Genomic DNA, 22,216 nt, shown 5'->3' with positions numbered 1-22,216 from the left:
CAAACACATGCAAAGGGGCCACGGGTGGCCCAGTCGTCTAAGGCGTGGCGATTCGCTGTGAAGAGTTGCGTCCCTCGGGCACGCCAGAAACCTATGATTGTTGGTACGAATCCCGGTTCGTCCCTATTATGTTTCTAGGTTTGTCAGCACAATACCCGTGCTCGTGGGTTTCACCGAAGTGATAAACGTCCGAGACCTGCATCACTTCGGGCTTTCCTCCCACATTAAGCTGACACGCCGTGATATAACTGGAATAATGTTAAAAGCGCCGTTAAAAGCGGCGTTAAACCCAACTCACTCACTCACTCATATGCAAAGACACGTCAATTGTTCACCTGAAAATGAAACATCGTTTATTGAAACATTATGGAACATCTGATCATATCGATATACAAATTTATCATACAATGGGTAGGTTTCTCGGCAGGATAAAGCCAACGGATAAAAACGATATCCGTTGGTGTCATGTGCGGATAGAGATGCAAATATCAAAGGTCAAGTAGGGACTACTTTCAGTGTTTTATAAACAAACATGGCGTCGCCCTTGTTTATGTTTGCTTAAACCAGGCCTATAATAAAGGGCATCAAAGGCTTCTTGTTGAAAAAAATTGTTCTGTGAATACATGTAAAACGTAACGATTCAATTTCCACTGATGTAAATACAAAATACAATGGAGATTTAAGGCTTCGGCGTTCAGCAATATCGAAATCTTCCAATGTGAATGTCAATATTAATGCCATATATCGACAGAACATTGTCATATCAAGTATCATATTTATATGTATTATATTGTCAGATGTGTCCCTGCAATATCGGACCGCTTCCTTGGTCTAGTGGTAGAGCGTCCGCCCGGAGAGCGGAAGGTCCGGGGTTCGATCCCCGGACGAGCCTTACCAAAAGACGTTAAAAGATGGTACTTGTTGTTACCCTGTCTGGCGCTCGGCATTAAGGGGCTAAAACATGGACTGGTCGGCTCGGAGTCAGTATACTGTGTCTGAGTGGGGTATTCATGTTAAACTGCGGCATGGTCTTTCAGTGAGCTAGCACTATAAATCGGCATCAGTCCGGACTAGTACAAGCAGCCACACAAACACACACACGTACATGCACTTCGCTATATAAGTACAATAATCTTGGGTGCGACGTTAAACCCCATTTCACCTCACCTCACCTTGCAATATCTGACCTACGTTGTAACTATGGCAACAGTATACCAATGTTATTACTTACTTACAATGTGTTATTTGTACATTTTCAATCTCCAAACCGAACAGTGTCTTGTCGAATATTCTGGCACGGTACGAACTGGAACAAAATCCTTTTCGTATCACCGATGTGGTTCTCAATTGTTCATATATTCCGAAATAAATGTTACTCTTCAAACGAGTGTCCGTTTATATGGACTGTACGCACGTAAACGGGGGCCAAAACATCGAATTGCCAAAGATACGATTACGACCGCGTGAACTGTGGTTTGTGGTTTCAGTTATCTCAGTGATGCACACCTTATATTTTATTACTTTGTTAAAAGGTACGAGTACAAGGATGAGTTTGATAATCGATTCAGAATATGGGATAATCTGGCATATTCTATGATTGAAAACCATTAAAGATAGGATCATAGCCTGCCAAAAGGAGGCAGCTGGACGAGGTGGATCACAGAGACCTAGACGACTGGACCACCTTTGCCACAGTTAAGGTTCTTAAGATATGAATGAATGAATATTGGTAAAAAGAAAGAAAGAATATTATTTACAAGAAGTTCAAGTGCTGCCAATAATGCAAGATGTCAAAGATGGCAGGCAATTCCGTAATAGAGTATGGCTGAAGAGGCTGACTTCCAATCTGTGTGCAGAACTCGGTCGCTGCGTCCCTGCTCAGACGTATGCCATGGACACTGAATGTCTTTGCTGTAGTTGTTTGGTTCAGAAATGAACCTGCAAGTACATGAATGCAACACGTCAACGCCAGAGATAATTCAGCCTACGTATTTGAGTATAAAAATTATAATGTTAAAGAAAAGTATGATTCAGAAAATTAACACAGTCAATATTTATCATGTTTCCAGATATTATTGATTAAATCGTATATGTTTAGCTTATACATACGCTTATTGAAGACAGGTGTTGCGTTACATTTTATATAATTAGTCTGGGTAAATGTCATCTATTTCAGTGTAGAAGGTTTCCAAATTGATATTTTTCACGCTGCTTCCAGACATTTTGGCTAATTCTCGTAGGTATTTTTGTCCACCTCGTTTGGCAAATGGTGGGATATAGCGATCACCATGTCCGTCCGTCAACTCCAAACTCCAAAACCGTTAAATATTTCTTGTTGGAACTTTTTTAAATAGATCATTATTGTGTGTACTGATGCCTTTTGGTGATTTGGATTAAATTTTTTTAAATTTTTTCCATGATTTGTCATGTTAAAAAAAATTGTTTTCCGTTTGCGGAGCAGAACTCCAAAGTCGTTAAATATTTCTTGATGAAACTTCCTACATAGATTAGTCTCCTGGTGAACTGGTGTCTTTTGATGTTTTGGGATTTTAAGAAAAAAATAGGTTTTCGGGATGACCAGTTGGTCTGAAAAATGAACATGAGGGTGCTCGTTTCTGGAGTAGAACCCCCAAATCGTTGACTATTTCTTGAAGAAAACAATATAGTGGTGAACCGTTTGATAATTGGGGATTTTGAAAAATGCTGAACAGCATTATGTTTTTCTTAACTGAATTAAAGGTATATTCCTATTGCAATGAACCAAAAGTGGGGTACCAGTAGCCGGGGGTATATGTCATCTCCTGATGAATCTTGTTTTGTGAGTTGATTAACTGATGTCAAACGAGATTTCGGATTAGACAAAGGTTCCCAAGCAATATATGCATGTCAGGTGAGGCAGTTAAGTGGCTTATATAAATAGCTTGCTCGGTGACTCGGTTGACTGAGTGTCATCGTACTCTGAAGGCGTTAGACATTGCTCATAATATCCATCACTGGCTTCGCTGGTCCAGACATGATGTGTGTCATAGTGCTTTAATACTGAATTATGCAAAAAAATAACAAACAAAAATATTAAATGTAAGCGTCGGATTGCTTAAGGTACTTACCAAAGTTGCATTCTACCACATGTAACTCATTGCCAGAACGGCTGACAGTATCAGGAGATGAAGGTGTCAGGAGCTGCTGTCTCATCACCAGCCTGCAGTCGGTGCCCCTGTCATGTTCCAGACCCACACAAATTTTGCTTCTGGACTTCAGCCGTGAGCAAATGTCCCTACAGAGCGAACGACCCAAGCCGGGCAGATGCAGAAAATCCTCTCCAGGAATAGTCACGTCTTTGTAAATCCGAAACACACAGTCAACTGCCAAAAGGTAGATGCGACACATAAGAAGTGGATAAAGGGATTATGTAGTCACATTGATTTGCAGTGTAAAACCGCGTCATGAAATCAAATTGAATATTCTCGAAGTGAAATCTATGAAGACATTGACCTTCATTCAGATTAGCTCTGACAGCTGGTGTCATCGACGTCCATGCAAGTGATTTTTTAGAATAGGTTCTTAAATTTCTGGTGTTTATTATGTTGGTTTATGTTCATTATTATATTTTCCATTGCGACAGATATACGAATCTGAATGGCCATTGGGACATACCATTCCTCATTCACTTCATAAACTTTCAGATGTCCTTGATGAGGTGAGTGAGTGAGTCTTGCATTGACTCGGTACGATCAGTATACATGTAGTATTTGGCACAAACTCATATGAATGTGATATTTTGTATTTTAGTTAAAATCAAAGAAAATATTATCGTTGCAATAGATCGTCCATAAAATGTGTGTAGTTTCAGGCTTACGTCGTTGTTACAAGGTGTATTGCATCGCTTAGTGACCCTTTAATATGTGTGTTCGTTGTTTTGAATCCAAGTCAGCAATAATTCACCTGTATCAGGGCGGCCTGTATAATCAGGTGTGAACAGAGAACATTGTGTAATGTACCCACGCCGTGGGAATATCATCACACTCAATCAGACACTAAATCTGATCATGCGATACATGTACTGACAAGCAAATGTCACTAGGGACCTAATCGTAATCGGGAATAAAACTGGTCGTGACGGGAGACCATTACCTTCACCCAGAAGAAGATGGAGTTACTTACTGTCATTAATATCATAAATAGCTTAATATATTATTATTCTGATCGATACTCGTTGTGTCATTCAAAACCGCCCATGCACACTGGACTGTAACTTTGTGTCTCCTTCTTATGGCTTGTCAACTCACATTTGTCAGTAAAACATACTGGTTGTGCCAGTCCATTGCAGTTCTTGGTTGTAGAGTTGAGCGTCGCACCTGTTGTGATGACGTTGCAGCTTGCCGTCTCTGACGGTGCAAGTTCCACCCAGATATCATCATGGCTACAAAGTGTGATATCATTACCACATTACTGTTCACAACAGTGTTAACAGTTCGATATAATGCATACAAGTGTGTCCAGTTGGTAAATTCTCATATACATGCCATGTGTTTATTCAACCATGTGTTTATATGTGTAAATTCAAACTTATTTTTTACATCCGGGCTTAGTACTTTATTTTATTTTGTATTGTGATTGGGAAGTCAAAATTTGCGTTGGGATTGGCATAAGAACACTGTACATTTTGTTTCAACTATAAATGAGACAAAACGTTTCAAGACGTCACAAAACTGGCAGTAACATAAAGAAAAGGTAGACAAATAATTCATAGTAAAACAAACAAAACCCTGATCAAATTTTCTAAAATAAAAAAAAATACATACAAAATAGAAATAATATATAAGGAATGAGAGCATTCAAGAAAACAATATATCAACTAAATTAAATATTGCCTTACAAACTAGACATTTTAACACTAATCGTATCTTGTATTCATTTTATCACAAACATCAACTGCTTTTGCTTACAAAATGGTCATTCATATTCAAAATAAATAAAAAAATCAATTTGAACAATATTTTGGGTAACAGTTCCAGGACTTGGTGTCCATCTGAGGAAATATTGATTCTTGTATTAACGTTTCAGCAATCTATCAAAACTACGCAATAAAATAAATAAAAATAAATAATTAAGCTATAAATGAGTATGACAATTTAAAAAAATATGGTAACGGATACCGGTGATGACACATAAAAAACATAAATATGTGTAATATCCTTTTTATCTCGTCATTTAGTATTCCACTGAACATTTTAGATGGTTGTTACTAAACAAATGTGTTCAAAATTTCCATTCGTACAATATATAGATACAAGTTGCAAATAAACGGCACGTGCTGAAGTGTTAACTTAATGGGTAAATCATCAAGCAATGGCATGCTTACATTGGTAACTCTGTTTGTTGCTTCAGAACCTGCACAAAAGAGTTATTTCTGGCATTGTCGGTAAGATTCAATGGTTCTTCTCCAACAAGGAAGCAAAATGTATCCGAGTCCTGTTTATTAAACTCCACGTCGTAGAAAGAGTAACGGTAACCAACATTTTCATGTGAAACGGTGTCTTCTGGAAAACAAGAAGATAAGTGGTTTCTTAATTCAATTCACTTGCATCGATAGCCAGATGGCAAATTTGATTTGGACAATAGCCTTCCCGTAATTATGAAGATGACTTGCATAGCTTTCACCATATAACTTGACTACATCGTCGTCAATTAACGACAAGATTAGAACGTGCAGTACGTGGTAAAAACGTCAGTTCACTAGGGTTGGATTCGCCACATGAGTACATCATGAGAAGACATTACTATATGTACCCCTCCGTGATCATGCTGGAATAATAAAAAATTTAATACGACACTGACAGTCTACGCGGAGTTGTGGATGGAGCGCCAGTCCGGTGACCGAGCCATACTAAACGACGTTGTAAAATGGTACTTGTTGCTTTTCCTCGTGCGAGGGGCATAAGTGGCCCTGTCATGTAATGCGCCGCAATTCGCTGTGCAGAGTTGCGTCCCTTGGGCGAGCCAGAAACCAGTGATTGTTGGCTCGAATCCCGATTATGTTTCTAGGTTTGTCAGCACCATACCCGTGCTCGTGGGTTTCACCGAAGTGGTTAATGTCTGAGACCTGCATCACTTCGAGCTTTCCTCCCACATTAAGCTGACACGCTGCGATATAACTGGAATAGTGTTAAAGGCGGCGTTAAACCCAACTCTCTCACTCACACTCACTTCTCCTCTTGCTTTTCCTTTAGGTATAAAACAATGACTGTATAATGTGTATAATGTGTCGGAGTATGCTCTCCTTGTTAACCTGCAACACGATGAATTGTGAGGGCTAGCTCTATTTATCGACGAGAGAGTATTAATTTACCAAAGAAGCAGGTTTTCTTCTTGGCTTGACCTGTAGAAGCTGCTAAGGTGAGTGTGCCAGAATATAGACTACACATTCTGGTCACGTCATCATAAATATACAGCGAGCATTCGAAGCCCTCCCAGGCCTGGGTCCGACACTCCTGCTGACATTCCATCTCGGTGCCACCTGTCGTTGTATTGGACGGGGTCTCCACAGGTGCCATGGTCGTCTCATTGAAACTGCATTCCTCTGATAAAAGACAAGAAGGTGACTCCTAATGAGGTGAGGTGAAATTGGGTTTAACGTCGCGTCCAAGATTATTGCATTTATATAGCGACGTGTGTGTGTGTGTGTGTGTGTGTGTGTGTGTGTGTGTGTGTGTGTGTGTGTGTGTGTGCTGCTTGTACTAGTCCGGACTGATGTCGATTTATAGTGCTGGCCCACTGAGATACCATGCCGCAGTTTAACACAAATACCCCACTCAGACACAGTATTCTGACTCCGAGCCGACCAGTCCTTGTTTTAGCCCCTTAATGCCGAGCGCCAGACAGGGTAACAACAAGTACCATCTTTTAACGCCTTTTAGTATGATGCGGGCGGGGATCGGAACCATGACCTTCCGCTCTCCGGGCGGACGCTCTACCACTAGACCCCGGAGGCGGTGACTCCTAATAAACAAAGCTTGATTATTTCTCAAACAGGTTTGCGCTAATGCGTTTTTCTTCAATGTTTATTCGTGAGGTTTAAGCTCATTGGTCTATAGAACATCACATGCATAACATGGTGTTATAATATTACCAGGCATCGCATCAAACAGAATTGTGTATTCGTTTTCTGTATGGCACATAGTCCATTTTTCCTGGTCAATATTGCGATTTCGTTCAAATTCATTCATAAAATTATGAGAGCTTTGTGAGAGCTTGTCTTAAGATGATATGAAACAATTTGATTAAGAGGAGATTCCACATTGAGAACTGACTTTCCGTGTCCATTATCTACAAATAAGTTTTGCTGATGTCATGTGAGCATTAAAAAAGCCTTCTCAGGGAGGGACCCTACACTGTACAGTGAAAGACCGCCTCCGTGGTCTAGGGGTAGAGCGTCCGCCCGGAGAGCGGAAAGTCCGGGGCACGATCCCCGGCCGCGTCATACCAAAAGACGTTAAAAGATGGAACTTGTTGTTATCCTGTCTGGCGCTTGGCATTACGGGGCTAAAACAAGGACTGGTCGGCTCGGAGTCAGTATACTGTGTCTGAGTGGGGTATTCATGTTAAACTGCGGCATGGTATCTCAGTGAGCTAGCACTATAAATCGGCATGAGTCCGTACTAGTACAAGCAGCCACACACACACACACACACACACACACACACACACACACACACACACACACACACGCACACACACACACGCACACGTGCATGCACGTCGCTATATAAGTGCAATAATCTTTGACGCGACGTTAAACCCCATTCCACCTCACCTCACATGTACAGTGAATATCGGCGCCTTGGACAACGGGGACACCTGTGTCTCACAAAATGTAATGGAAATATCATGGATGTACTAGTATATCCACACACGTAAACCAGGATGTACAATGTAAGTAGTCTGGTTACATATTGTAGTTATATCCTTCTAACAACATAGACACATTTACACAGAATATTCAGATATTACAGAAGGCACTGGTGGCCCAGTCGTCTTAGGCGACGCGATTCGTTGTGCAGAGTTGCGTCTCTTGGGCACGCCAGAAACCTATGATTGTGGGTTCGAATCCCGGTTCGCCCCGATTATGTTTCTAGGTTTGTAAGCACCATACCCGTGCTCGTGGGTTTCACCGAAGTGGTAAACGTCTGAGACCTGCATCACTTCGGGCTTTCCTCCCATATTAAGCTGACACGCCGTGATATAACCGGAATACTGTTAAAAGTGGCGTTAAACCCAAATCACTCACTCAGATATTACACAACTAGAACTCAAACCGAAACCGGAAGCACTAGCATGCAAAAATACAGGGAGATAATTCAGTAGTTCTTTTCTGTGCTCGCTGAAAAAGATATATTACACAATGCAAGGTACATGTTTATTGGATACACGATAGTACCTGTTGAATGTTCGCAGGCGACTTGGTACCTTCTGGAGCACACGGCAGATCTCCAACTACGGTTCTTTTTCCTCAGGAAAATGCATTGTTCAGTATCGGACTGCCTAGGTTCTTTGCGTCCCCATCTGGTTACAGTAGAAATAGGTTGTTCGTCCGTCCAGTTGTAGGCTCCCAGTCCACTTATGTTTGTGTCACGGAGGCCTATCCAGATGGAAGAGAATCTGCAACAAATAATCGTTAATATGTAACATACATTTTCAAACAGTCGTAAACATGTTCGATTTTGTAAATGTGTTGCTTGACGCCAACACTGTGCAATATTTAGTTATATGTAATTATCGATTCTGTACCGGCAAACCAGTGATTGATATTATGATTGGTTGGTTTTTTGTTTAACGCCGCAATATTCCATCTATATGAGTGAGTGAGTGAGTGAGTATGGTTTTACGCCGCTTTTAGCAATATTCCAGCAATATCACGGCAGGGGACACCAGAAATGGGCTTCACAAAATGTACCCATGTCGGGAATCGAACCCGGGTCTGCAGCGTGACGAGCGAACGCTTTAACCACTGCCTCCCAGCTATATGACGGCGGTCCGTAAATCATAGTCGCCTTAAGGCAAGCAAGGGTTGCTGAAGACCTATTCTACCCCGGATCTTCACGGGTCTGATATTATGACAAACAAACAACGCCGCTGATGTCCCATGATCCACATGCCGCGATTAGCCATCCGATCTATGAATTCCCTCTTACGACCAGCGTTCCAGGAAGAGTATATGAGTGAAGTGAGTAAGTGAGTGAGTTGGGTTTAACGCCGCTTTTAACACAATTCCAGTCACGGCGTGTCAGCTTAATTTGGGAGGAAAGCCCGAAGTGATGCAGGTTTCAGACGTTTACCACTTCGGTGAAACCCACGAGCACGGGTATGGTGCTGACAAACCTAGAAACATAATTGGGGCGAACCGGGATTCGAACCCACAATCATAGGTTTCTGGTGTGCCCAAGGGACGCAACTCTGCACAGCCAATCGCGGCGCCTTAGACCACTGGGCCACCCGTGCCCCCCATATGAGTGAAACCATCTCAGCAGCAACCACCGGGCAAAAGGATGATTTTATTTATTTACGGTTATTTTCCTTTTAATTTTACAGAAACGTAGATATTGAAGTCAACTGAAACACTAAGAACCTATTGGTCATTTATATATTTCTACAATTTCTTCAGAAAGCCGATCAAGAAAATATGATTAAAATTAACCGGTTATTGATTTCTTATCCTCTTGGGGAGTCATTTATGCATAATTTTACAGGACGGCCGATCACAAATGTTTTTTGTTTGGTGTGGCAAGGAATCCTGTTTAAATATCGTCATATTTATGTAAGTGTCTCCGGACTGAATCATAAGAGTGCAGCCACATCTAGTGGAATGGCAGCTAAGACTTTGAATCGGTTTTTCTTGCAAAAACAAACAGAACAACTGCAGACAAACGAGTTCGTGCAATACTTTCAGCATACATACAAATTGTTAACGATATATGGTTCACGTTCGTCATGAATAATTTACTTGCTTGCCTGGAGATGTTCTGGGTGAACGCGATTAAACCCAGTAAACAACATTCTGAAGAAGTGTCAGAACTGGAATGAAAATAGAACTCGAGATGTTTCTGGCGTGGCTAAAATGATATATTTTCCGATTCCCCGTCCACTGAGATAATCAAATCCATTAATGTGCATGATACAATGAATACTACAATTTCAATACTTTGAAATAGACCCGTGAAGATTCCGGGGTAGAATAGGTCTTCAGCAACCCATGCTTGCCGTAAGAGGTGACTATGCTTGTCGTAAAAGGCGACTAACGGGATCGGGTGATCTGGCTCGATGACTTGGTTGATGTATGTCATCGATTCCAATTGCGTGGATTGATGTTCATGATATCAATCACTGGATTGTCTGGTCCAGACTCGATTATTTACAGACCGCCGTCATATAGCTGAAATATTGCTGAGTGCGGCGTTCAACAACAAACCAACAACAACTTTGAAATACTTACAAAAGTTCCCGATCAACCCACTGCTTGTGGAAATCGTTGAAGGCAGAAAGCTTCGTTGGACTGTCCAGCTGGATCATGCGTTGCTTGGTGTATTCGCAGAAAGCCCGAGTCTGGTCCCAGGTCAGTTTAAAACTGTACAAGGTGAACATGGTCGCTTGACTCGGGTTGCCACCGAAATGTTCTTTATATATGCACAAAAGAGAAAGATAAGCACGTCTGGAAATTGTGATTGAAACATAAAAATATTCTTTTGTCCGTGAATAATAGAAAGACTCGCAAGTGGAATGACAAGTTTAGTACTTTTAGTATTAAATTTCTAGTTGTTACGCAGACACGGATGCCGCAGTAGTTTCGAAGTTGTGCCAGAAACGTATGGTTGTGTACCCGAATCTCAGATTTGCCTAAATTATGATTCTTGATTTGAAAGCACGTTTTCTGTGTTCGTGGCTTTGACCATTATGGCAAACGTCAAAGATCTGCTTCACTTTTAGCTGCCATCTGAAAGTGAGCTGACAGTGTAAACTTAAATATTGTTTAAAGTACTTTAATCCACCAACTCTCTTGTGGCTTGCATGCTCTGAAATACTCGTATACAACTGGAATCAGGACACACAAATACATACATTGTATGATGTCTTGCTTCAATATGAGATTCATATTTTGTTCGAGTTCATGTTAAGGAATAAAGTAAGAATTCAATAACTAACGCTTTCAGGAACCAGGAACTGAAAATTGAACATATTTAGTACCACAATGTGAATTTGATTCTGAATTGTCCATGCAGGAAGCAAAGGCACTGTAAGTCCCCATGGTCCCTAGTATGGTGATCTCCCTTTAGTTACTGACGATCCCTAGCCCATTTTTATATAGGGTTGTTCACTTATACTTATGGCTTTTATATATTCTCAACTAGTTTTAAATCGAATCTGTGATATTCTAGTTATTGTACTGTCCTTCGTTGACAGCTTTTTATTAAGTCTAAATCTATGTATTTTTGGGCCCATGGGGTCTGCACAATGTCGTATTTAAGATACACGTTAAATACTTTTTTATGAAAAGAACTTATTTTATTGGTTCTCATGAGTTATTTTCTGAATGTTTGAACATGATTTTTTAGGGGAAGACAGTTCAAACATATGGCAGAAAAAACATCTTGGGTCAAAGACTGACAAGCTTTTGTGTTGACGTTCGGTCCTTTTCACTCATTTACCCATTTCCGTGTATTTGCAAGTGTGTATTAAGAAAGAAACAAGATAGTTGTCACCCATTTCAGAAAATCGGACATGTTTCACATTCACTTTACAAGTGTTTTAGTCAGGAGCAAACCTATCTCTTCGACTTTTCTATGCCATTACATTCACACACACAGACATCTTACAAAACGTTTTGTTTCTTCTGGAAGTATTTTTATATACCTTTTCTCTGCTCATTTAAATGAAAACCCAACATTTTATTCGGTACGGGAATATTCCAAATGTTTAGATCGATATGCATCATCCTCCCCAATTTCCAAAGTTGTCTGTGATTCAACACAAAGGCAAACAACTCGACTTTAAAATATGTTCGCGTTCTTCATGCTACTGCGCATGCGTTCAGTCCTATATTAAACCTTGAAAAGTGATCTCCATGCGCATGACCTTAATAGCCGCGGAATGTGTGATGTTCATCTTGTCGTCGAACAAATGTCCTTAATATTTGATTATATGATATAGAAGCAGCGTCACAATGACGTAGATAAAATCCCTGTGGTAAACATAGGATATATAAGTCAATGTCGTATTTCTTAGATGCCCGAGGAAGGTACCAAAGACGTATGGAAAACGACTTAGAAATATATAATGTCCCTACAGAACTATCAAATCTATAATAATAATCATGTCAATCGGTGAAAACTGGGGTCTTTTGCGAGTGAAACTGGTTTTAATACATGTGAGGATTAACAATTTATAGCTGTGGTATTATGGCCTTTTGTGTAAACATACAATGCACATGTTCCAAACCGTACACGACGTGAAGCCAGTGGCATCTGGATTAAAAGGGTTCGTACTAATGACGCTTAACTGGTTCCTCAAACAGGTGATATTTACTCGTTGGTATCCTGTCTGTGTTTGGGTTTCCATTTCGCCTGCAGACATCGATTTGCCCAATAAGCCTTAACAAGCATTAATTTATAATGTTTGGTGCATGCTGCTTGGCTAGTACACAGCAATAATGCCATCAGTTTTATGTTTCGTCAAGAGGCACTGAAAAATGTATCGCCATATCAATATAGAAACAAACTCACTAAAGCAAGAATGTGACGTCTTCACACAAACAGACTGACTGAGCTCATAGTCCATCTTGTTATCAACAAACTCCCAATAATTTTCTACATTCTGTTACACAATCCGTTATTTGTCCTAGCACGTGGGGCTCTTGTCTAATTAACATGCACCAAGGGAGTCAACAATATTTCAGCAATATTTCAGCTATATGACGGCGGTCTGTAAATTATCGAGTCTGGACCAGACAATCCAGTGATTGGCATTATGAGCATCGATCCACGCAAATGGGATACGATTACATGCATCAACCAAGTCAGCGAGCCTGACCACCCGATCCCGTTAGTCGCCTCCTACGACACAAATAGGCGCTTGTTACAGCAAACCTATTCTACCCCGGATCTTGACGGGTCTAAAATGCTTACAGAAAAGATCATACATATCTTGTATTATTAAGGTTTTCAAGCCCTCTTCCTCATTTGCTATTCTGAAATGTCAGGTTAAGAACAATCCCCAATAGTACCAGTTATTTTATTACAGTTTTATATTTAGCTATATTTGGAAAAAGTCAAGGTGCCTTTCTTAAATCACTATACTTTTCCTGTGCCCTACATCTAATTCTTGAGTATCAGGCTCACACTTCTCCCCCTATTCTATATCCAATTCTTGGATACCAGGCTCAAACTACTCCCCCTGTTCTATATCAGATTATTTGATACCGGGCTCAAACTACTTCCACTCTTCCATATCCAATTCTGCGTCCCCGGTGTCCCTGAGATGTACTTTATATTCTTATTTAACATATCATTTTATTGTAATCACAAAGAAAAGAATAAAAATACCTTCATAACACCTCTTAATTGAAAGAGTTGTCCCAGACTCCACAGATGTGGGAACAGAATTAGGGGAAACATCATCTCCTGTCAGTAGATCACACGTGCCGTTACCGTCCCTCTCAACACCAATGCATTCCTCACCGCTGACACTGTGATCTAGACAACGACGTTGACAGGTCTCCATCTCAAGTTTGCCGACATCAGTTTTCATGATGTTGGCATTAGACCTGTATTTTGTGTCCGAGAAGACTTCAAAAGGACACAGGCCTGAAGGGAAAAAGAAGGTGTGATATATGTCCACCTTGCTGTACACCTGATTGACCTGACAAGTTGTTTCTTCTGCTGTCACAAAAAATGCGTGTGTGCGTGCGTGCGTGTGTGTGCATGTCTGGTGTATGTGTGCGTATGTTGGTGTGCGCGCGTGCGTGCGTGCGTGCGTGCGTGCGTGTGTGTGTGTGTGTGTACATGTCTGGTGTATATGTGCGTGTGTGTGTATGTGTGCGTGCGTGCAAGCGTGCGTGCGTGCGTGCGTGCGTGCGCGTGCGTGCGTGTGTGTGTGTGTCAGTTGTGCGTCTGAGTGTCTGGGCATATTAGCATTACTGTGCATTAGCTAAATTTCCTGCTATTGTATGTGCAAACACGACAGCAGCAACGCTCAAAATATGTATTTGAGAATTTCATAAACTGATGGCAGATGGTACGTCAGGCGCATGGTGCAAATACGCCTAACAACTGACAGAAAATGTAAACAACGCCGCTCTTTGAATATCGGACCTACAGTCGGTCACTCGCACTAGTTCATGTTCCTTGATCTATCAGATGCATTTATATCCTGTCTGTACCATTTTGGAAAAGGGAATCAGAGTGCTCGCCAAAATCGTTCATTTTAACTGTACGTACCTGTACTGAAGAAGTTAAACTCGCCAGATGTAAACGTACAGCGAACGATTTTATATCCACTATTGATATCATTATATAAAATAGCTACGCGATTAATCGCAGATGAAGAACGACGCCATGTTTGGAGATTCGAACTTGCGCTCTCTACTTGATGACCTCGGATATTGGACGACGTTTTTTTGACAAAGACGTGTTCATAGAGAGTTGTTCTCCATAGATGTAGCTGACAACGCAGATGAACGCCATGACCGAACGATCGCTCCCAAAATTGGCAGGAGGAAATGTGCAGATTATCGACGTGACATTTGTGAGAATACCAAAGTTAACCCCCTGTACATAAAATGGAGCTGTCCGACATTGCCGAGATGGTAGTGTATTAAGGGAGTCATCATTATTTAAAGGGGCGGTCGGGTAGCCTCGTGGTTAAAGCGTTCGCTCGTCACGCCGAAGACCCGGGTTCGATCCCCGACATGGGTACAATGTGTGAAGCCCATTTCTGGTGTCCCCCGCCGTGATATTGCTGGAATATTGCTAAAAGCGGCGAAAAAACATACTCACTCATTCATTATTTAAATGCGGGCAATGTCTTAAAAGCTTGTACAATGTACTGACATCCTTAAAAAGACTGTAAAAATCTTGATATCTCATATACACGTAAGATCCTTTTTGGTGTATTCTCCCTGCAGTGTTTTCTATTTACGATAAACAACTCCCATTCGTCGATAATTTTTGCAAGTCGGGGCCGTCCAGATTAAGGAGGTTTTTGTGGACGCATTATGAAGAGAATATGTACTCACCCAGGTCTCTTTCACAGATAACTTGATATGTTTTATCGAAGCAGTCTTTCTCTATCAGGTCGAATCCATTCCCATCTTGTGAGAAAACGAAACATTGTTTTTCCGACTGGTTAACTTTCATAGTAAGATTAGAATAGTCGTCTTTATATTCAGTACGATCATGCCACAAAAACGACGAGGAGTCCTTCTTTAAACTAACCCAGAAGCTGTTAGTTCTGAAAACGAAGTTTGACGTTATTTTCGGTACAAAACATCTAAAATTATGCAATATAGTCTTCGTCGTGAGATAAGGATCTTAGCAATATTCCAGCTGTATAATGATTGCTACCTGTAAATAATCCAGTCTGGACTAGACAAACAAGTGATTGATAGTACGAGCACCGCCCCACGATGCCTGTACTCAGCACAAATCAAACTTATGTATCATCCTAAGTGAGTATTTCCCTTAACGATAAGACACGTGAAGATTCCGGGGTAGAACAGGTCTTCAGCAACCCATGCTTGCCGTAAAAGGCGACTATGCTTATCGTAAAAGGCGATTAACGGGATCGGGTGGTTAGGCTCGCTGACTTGGTTGATGCATGTCATTGATCCCAATTGCGTTGATCGATGCTCATGATATTAATCACTGGATTGTCTGGTCCAGACTCGATTATTTACAGACCGCCGTCATATAGCTGGAATATTGCTGAGTACGGCGTAAACAACAAACCAACCAACCAACCAACTTAACGATAAAACTCCGTATTTCACAGGCACATGTTTCATAACTATGCAAATTGTAGGCAGACTCAACTGTTGCTGTTGGTATATACAGCTTATTCAGTTTGATTGAGGGACGGATTATTTAAAAAGTCAATACTGCTTTACTTAAATGCAAAAAATATAAGCACAATACTGTTGAAAATGCACACCATTTCTTTCAAGTTTGTCTATTTCATAAGGAAAATATAAAGCGTTCGCTCGTCACACCGAAGACCCGGGTTCGATTCCCGACATGGGTACAATGTGTGAAGCCAATTTCTGGTGTCCCCCGCCGTGGTATTGCTGGAATATTGCTAAAAGCGGCGTAAAACCATACTCACTCATATATCATATTACATATATCCCTGAAGAACATAATTCAGTCAACTATTAGCAACAAAGAATGTTATGTTGTCTTATTATTGTACTTTGGCCTTTGGTAACGAATGAAATGTTCTCCTGATAAATATTAATTACGGGTACCAGAAAATGTTTGGTTTTAACTGTATAATATTTCTGTCGCCCTCACAGCGCCAGCAAATACAAGAGAAAGCTGTCTGCAAGAGAAGAATCTGCTACATTGTAATAACACTGAGCATGTTTAAAGCAATGTTTTTATATTGGATATTTAAAATGGGCAAGTATTATTCACGAAATGTTTTGTTTGTTTGTTTGTTTGTTGTTTAACGCCGCACTCAGCAATATTCCAGCTATATGACGACGGTCTGTCAATAATCGAGTCTGGACCAGACAATCCAGTGATTAATATCATGAGCATCGATCCACGCAATTGGGATACGATAATGTGCATCAACCAAGTCCGTGAGCCTGACCACCCGATCCCGTTAGTCGCCACTTTCGACAAGCATAGTCGCCTTTTACGATTTGAATAAAGCAGTCACGGAACCCAACGGAGATTTACTAATCAATGAGAATAAGGGAACAAATTAAAAATAAAATAAAACATTGACGAACTTACAATAACTGTTTCGAGAGCCAAGGTTTACTGATGTCCAGGAATCGGTTCAATTTCTCTTCAGACTGAAAGCTGAGAAGATTGTCTCCCCTTTCTTCACAGAAGACACGAGCTTCACTTTGCTTTTTGTCCAATGTGTACACGGTATAGCGGGTACCATGACGTGTCCCTGCCGTAGCCGTCTGTAATGTGCCTGCTGAAGTACAGAGGTATTAATAATAACATAAAAACGACAAAACCGTTTCGATATTCACAAAATAAACCTTTGAGTGAACTGTACATTTTCCACTATATGAGCATGTATTTATGAATCACTATCACATAGTGATGTACCAGGTGTCGCAAGGTTGAGCATATCCTGCCCCACCGGTGGCTACATCACAAACACATGCAAAGGTAAGTCAATTGTTCGCGTCAAAAAACACGGGAACATATAGTTCAAATAACAATGGGGACTGACATCGGACATCATGCGAGTGTTGTAATCTTGATAAGGAAAACGTTTAAGAAAGTGAGTGAGTGAGTTGGGGTTAACGCCGCTTTTAACAGTATTCCAGTCATATCACGGCGTGTCAGCTTAATGTGGGAGGAAAGCCCGAAGTGATGCAGGTCTTAGACGTTTACCAGTTCAGTGAAACCCACGAGCACGGGTATGGTGCTGACAAACCTAGAAACATAATCGGGGCGAACCGGGATTCGAACCCACAATCATAGGTTTCTGGCATGCCCAAGGGACGCAACTCTGCACAGCGAATTGCGGCGCCTTAGATGACTGGGCCACCCGTGCCCCCGTTTAAGAAAGAGTCGTATGACGCTCTTTGAGATGTTGGAAGTAAACCATGTTCCATTGTACCTAACTAACTAAATAGACACCAACGGCTGGAGCTGTGGAAATATTGCTAAACAAAAAGAGAAAGTTGACTATTGGAAAGTTGAAGTCATCACTCTTGTCAGACAGTCCTGTGATGAGTCACTATGAGTCTTAATCCAGAGCTCTTAATATGAAACAGACGAAGCAGTTTGACCAGTCTACTTTATTTCTAGTTCAGGTGCGTAAATCAGTGGAGTAGAATTGGCTAATTGATGGTTATTGAACGAGCAGAAATCCCGATTAATACGCATAAAGAAACAGATCAACAAGAAGGGGAACACAGTTAGTTCCCACGGGAATACCTACTTCTTGCTTAAATGTCTTTCCCAATTGTTTTGCATAGATATTATCAAAATCAGAATCTCTAATGTCTGCAAACCTGCCTGTTGTCTGCTTTGATGGAACTTTGGCTTGGCGTAGGGGTAGACAATTGTCTCAAAGACTTGTGCTGCAATTGCATTGCATCGATATCTCCAAGAAGACTCTTGTTCACACAATCAATAACGCAGCCATGGAACCAAACAATATTGGATTTATGATTGATTGGTTGTTTGTTTGTTGTTAACGCCGCACTCAGCAATATTACAGGAATATGACGGCAGACGGAATCTATGAGATTCAGAGAAAGAATAAAAATACTGGGAGATAAAACTACATCTCCTGAGGATGCATGTGTTTCAGTTCGGTGCCTGTCGATCGGTTACACAAAATAAAGACTGCTGCACTCTGGTACCTGTCGTGGCATTAGAAAAACTACCACACAAAGGGTTTTGATCTGAAAATAGTATTATTTGTCAACAGAAATATAACCAGATATATCAACCACTACATATGTTTGTCTGGATCTTTCCAGACATAAAAGAAATTAGTGGTAGGTTTGTACATTGACTATAAATATATATAAAGCTTATATATGCACATGGCCGAAGTAGTCTTTGTAACATTAGTGGTCTTCTTACAAGATAATTTGAATTGTTTCTTGACCTTAAAGTTTTGATGTCTACACAAATGTAATAATGAAACAGGAAGTGGTATTTGCATACGTCAATTAAGCTTGTTTTCCAATCCCTTTCAAGTTAAGTTGAATAAAATATGTTTAAACTGAAAGATTTTTTTCATATTGTATAAGAATTTATTAGTAATAATGTCGATCTTAGTGTAATCACAATATTTACAGGTGATTTTTATATTATTAATCTGAAAGCAGAAGGCAGCTGTCTTAAACATGGAGGACACGCATGGCTTAGGCAGATAATTACAGAGCTAGCCCGAATCACGTCACATTCCAGGACATAATTGACTTAATTTTCACAAAACATGGAAACAGAGTTGTGAAGTCTGGAGTTCTTGATTCTATCTGTATTTGCATATGCATAGTCGAATACGTTCCCATATTTGATTTTTTTTTTTTTGTTTAACGCATTCAGCAATATTCAGCCTATATGACGGCGATCTGTAAATAATCGAGTCTGGATCAGACAATTCAGTGATTGACATCATGAGCATCGATCCACGCAATTGGGATACGATGACATTCATCAACCAAGTCAGCGAGCCTGGCCACCCGATCCCGTTAGTCGCCTCTTACGACAAGCATAGTCGCCTTTTTTGGCAAGCATGGGTTGCTGAAGACCTACTCTACCCCGGATCTTCACGGGTCTCCAATATGCGAAAGAGAAAGCATAGGATAGCGAAATCTCTTAACATACCAAGTCATTGCGCACAGTTAGACAGCTAAGAAATCAGGTTATATTGATGGTAAGCAAAGCACGACATGATCATGCAAATCAAATAGACATCAGAATAAATAGTTCACGGGGAGTTAAACATGGTGGCATCTTGTTATGAGTTATCCCAGATCTAAGGCAATGGCTTCTTCCGTTCCGCCAATACATGTTAAATGAGTGAGTGAGTGAGTAAGCATGGTTTTACGCCGCTTTTAGCAATTTTCCAGCAATATCACGGCGGGGGACACCAGAAATGGGCTTCACACATTGTACCCATGTCGGGAATCGAACCCGGGTCTTCGGCGTGACGAGCGAACGCCAATACATGTTAAAGATTCTGTTCATGATACAGATGTTGGAATAGCCAATATTTTTAATGAGTAGTTTTGTGAACAGGCACGGTTGACAAACCAAATAGACCCTCTGTTTTATCAGAATAAAATCTACGATGTAAGCTAAGTGATATAGTGGTCTCTCAGAAAGAGTTATGTGTTGTCGTGATGTCTGTTGATATTGCTAAAGCTACTGATGGTATTGGAAACTGTTTATTTATCCAAATATGTTACAGAAATATGTATTTTGTCTATCCCTAATGTTGTATTTCCTGACATGTGAAAACACACACACGTGACACCCTTTCACAAAAAAAGGGTGATATTTAATAATTGTACCAACTACAGACCTGTTCATGCTTAGCCAAGACATTCGAGAAGTATGTCAATAGATTTCTTAGATGTAATGATATTACACTCACAGTCGGGTTTTATGCATGGATAGTGCACGCGTAGTCAACTCGCAGTGATAACAGTCTTAGAAACTCCACATACCTCCAAATAATTAGATGTGAGACTGAACAGAATGCACAATTTGTTATACCTATTTCTACAAAATTATGGAATCTATCTGAAAACATTTAATCTACTGACTCATATTCAAATTTTCAATTCATTTTTTAATCAGATTCTGTCCAATTATCCACTGACTTTGATGTCGTGACCAAATCGGACACAAATTCGATATATTCATAACTGACAACTCAAGTTTTCTCTGTGGTCACTACTATGATGTCCGCAATATTACGTTTTTGGTTGTTACAATCATGATCACATAAGAGGCAATTTATTATATATCATACCAAAGATATCATGTTAATAGAGTTCTTTACGTGAAGGCCAATCATCTAAAATAAATAAATAAATATATATATTTTTTTATCTGTCCATACTTTCATTACAAATTATGGTAGATTTAAAGCATATTGGAACACCTCTCCTTACAAGGAAATTTCAATAATAAGAATAAAATGTACATACAATAATAAGTTTAAATAACTGTATCTAATGTTGCAAATACCACGATGCACAAGCATACTGTACACAAGTCACACATTACACGGTACATTACCAAACCAGCGCCTCCATGCATATATACATAAACATATACATATACGTGTACACATGCGCTTGTAGACATATACCTCTATGTTTCACCATATCACACATACATAAGACTATTAGCTTGATGTAACTATAAAGAACGCAAAATTTAAAGTTTAAATCTTATAGACTTTACAATAAACAAATGAACAGACTGCATAATAGCAGGTAATATCAGAAGATATTCCATACAATACTGAATCCAAGTAATATCCTTTATGAATTAGTACTGTTATTACGGAGATTGCAATAGGGTAATATCAGAAGATATTCCATACAATACTGAATCCAAGTAATATCCTTTATGAATTAGTACTGTTATTACGGAGATTGCAATAGGGTAATATCAGAAGATATTCCATACAATACTGAATCCAAGTAATATCCTTTATGAATTAGTACTGTTATTACGGAGATTGCAATAGGGTAATATCAGAAGATATTTCATACAATACTGAATCCAAGTAATATCCTTTATGAATTAGTACTGTTATTACGGAGATTGCAATAGGGTAATATCAGAAGATATTCCATACAATACTGAATCCAAGTAATATCCTTTATGAATTAGTACTGTTATTACGGAGATTGCAATAGGGTAATATCAGAAGATATTCCATACAATACTGAATCCAAGTAATATCCTTTATGAATTAGTACTGTTATTACGGAGATTGCAATAGGGTAATATCAGAAGATATTCCATACAATACTGAATCCAAGTAATATCCTTTATGAATTAGTACTGTTATTACGGAGATTGCAATAGGGTAATATCAGAAGATATTCCATACAATACTGAATCCAAGTAATATCCTTTATGAATTAGTACTGTTATTACGGAGATTGCAATAGGGTAATATCAGAAGATATTCCATACAATACTGAATCCAAGTAATATCCTTTATGAATTAGTACTGTTATTACGGAGATTGCAATAGGGTAATATCAGAAGATATTCCATACAATACTGAATCCAAGTAATATCCTTTATGAATTAGTACTGTTATTACGGAGATTGCAATAGGGTAATATCAGAAGATATTCCATACAATACTGAATCCAAGTAATATCCTTTATGAATTAGTACTGTTATTACGGAGATTGCAATAGGGTAATATCAGAAGATATTCCATACAATACTGAATCCAAGTAATATCCTTTATGAATTAGTACTGT

General features: G+C 39.8%; 1 protein-coding gene across 1 annotated transcript in view; it reads right to left on the bottom strand.

The window, feature by feature from the left end:
• LOC124151717 overlaps positions 1–22,216 on the bottom strand; it is a 38,205-nt gene that overhangs the window by 5,972 nt on the left and 10,017 nt on the right. Inside the window, exons 3-12 of the mRNA XM_046524313.2 lie at positions 17,007–17,199; positions 15,284–15,498; positions 13,593–13,853; positions 10,490–10,670; positions 8,438–8,658; positions 6,350–6,580; positions 5,363–5,540; positions 4,287–4,420; positions 3,108–3,362; positions 1,758–1,938 (exon numbers count right to left, since the gene is read on the bottom strand). Coding sequence (XP_046380269.2) covers positions 1,758–1,938; positions 3,108–3,362; positions 4,287–4,420; positions 5,363–5,540; positions 6,350–6,580; positions 8,438–8,658; positions 10,490–10,670; positions 13,593–13,853; positions 15,284–15,498; positions 17,007–17,199 — 2,050 coding nt within the window. The remainder of the gene's footprint in view (positions 1–1,757; positions 1,939–3,107; positions 3,363–4,286; positions 4,421–5,362; positions 5,541–6,349; positions 6,581–8,437; positions 8,659–10,489; positions 10,671–13,592; positions 13,854–15,283; positions 15,499–17,006; positions 17,200–22,216) is intronic.

This window comes from Haliotis rufescens, unplaced genomic scaffold (assembly GCF_023055435.1).
Source record: "Haliotis rufescens isolate VD_foot unplaced genomic scaffold, xgHalRufe1.0.p SCAF_64, whole genome shotgun sequence".
NCBI lineage: Eukaryota > Metazoa > Mollusca > Gastropoda > Lepetellida > Haliotidae > Haliotis > Haliotis rufescens.
The sequence above is the reverse complement of the archived record's forward strand: the minus strand, read 5'-3'. Positions and strand labels throughout refer to the sequence as shown.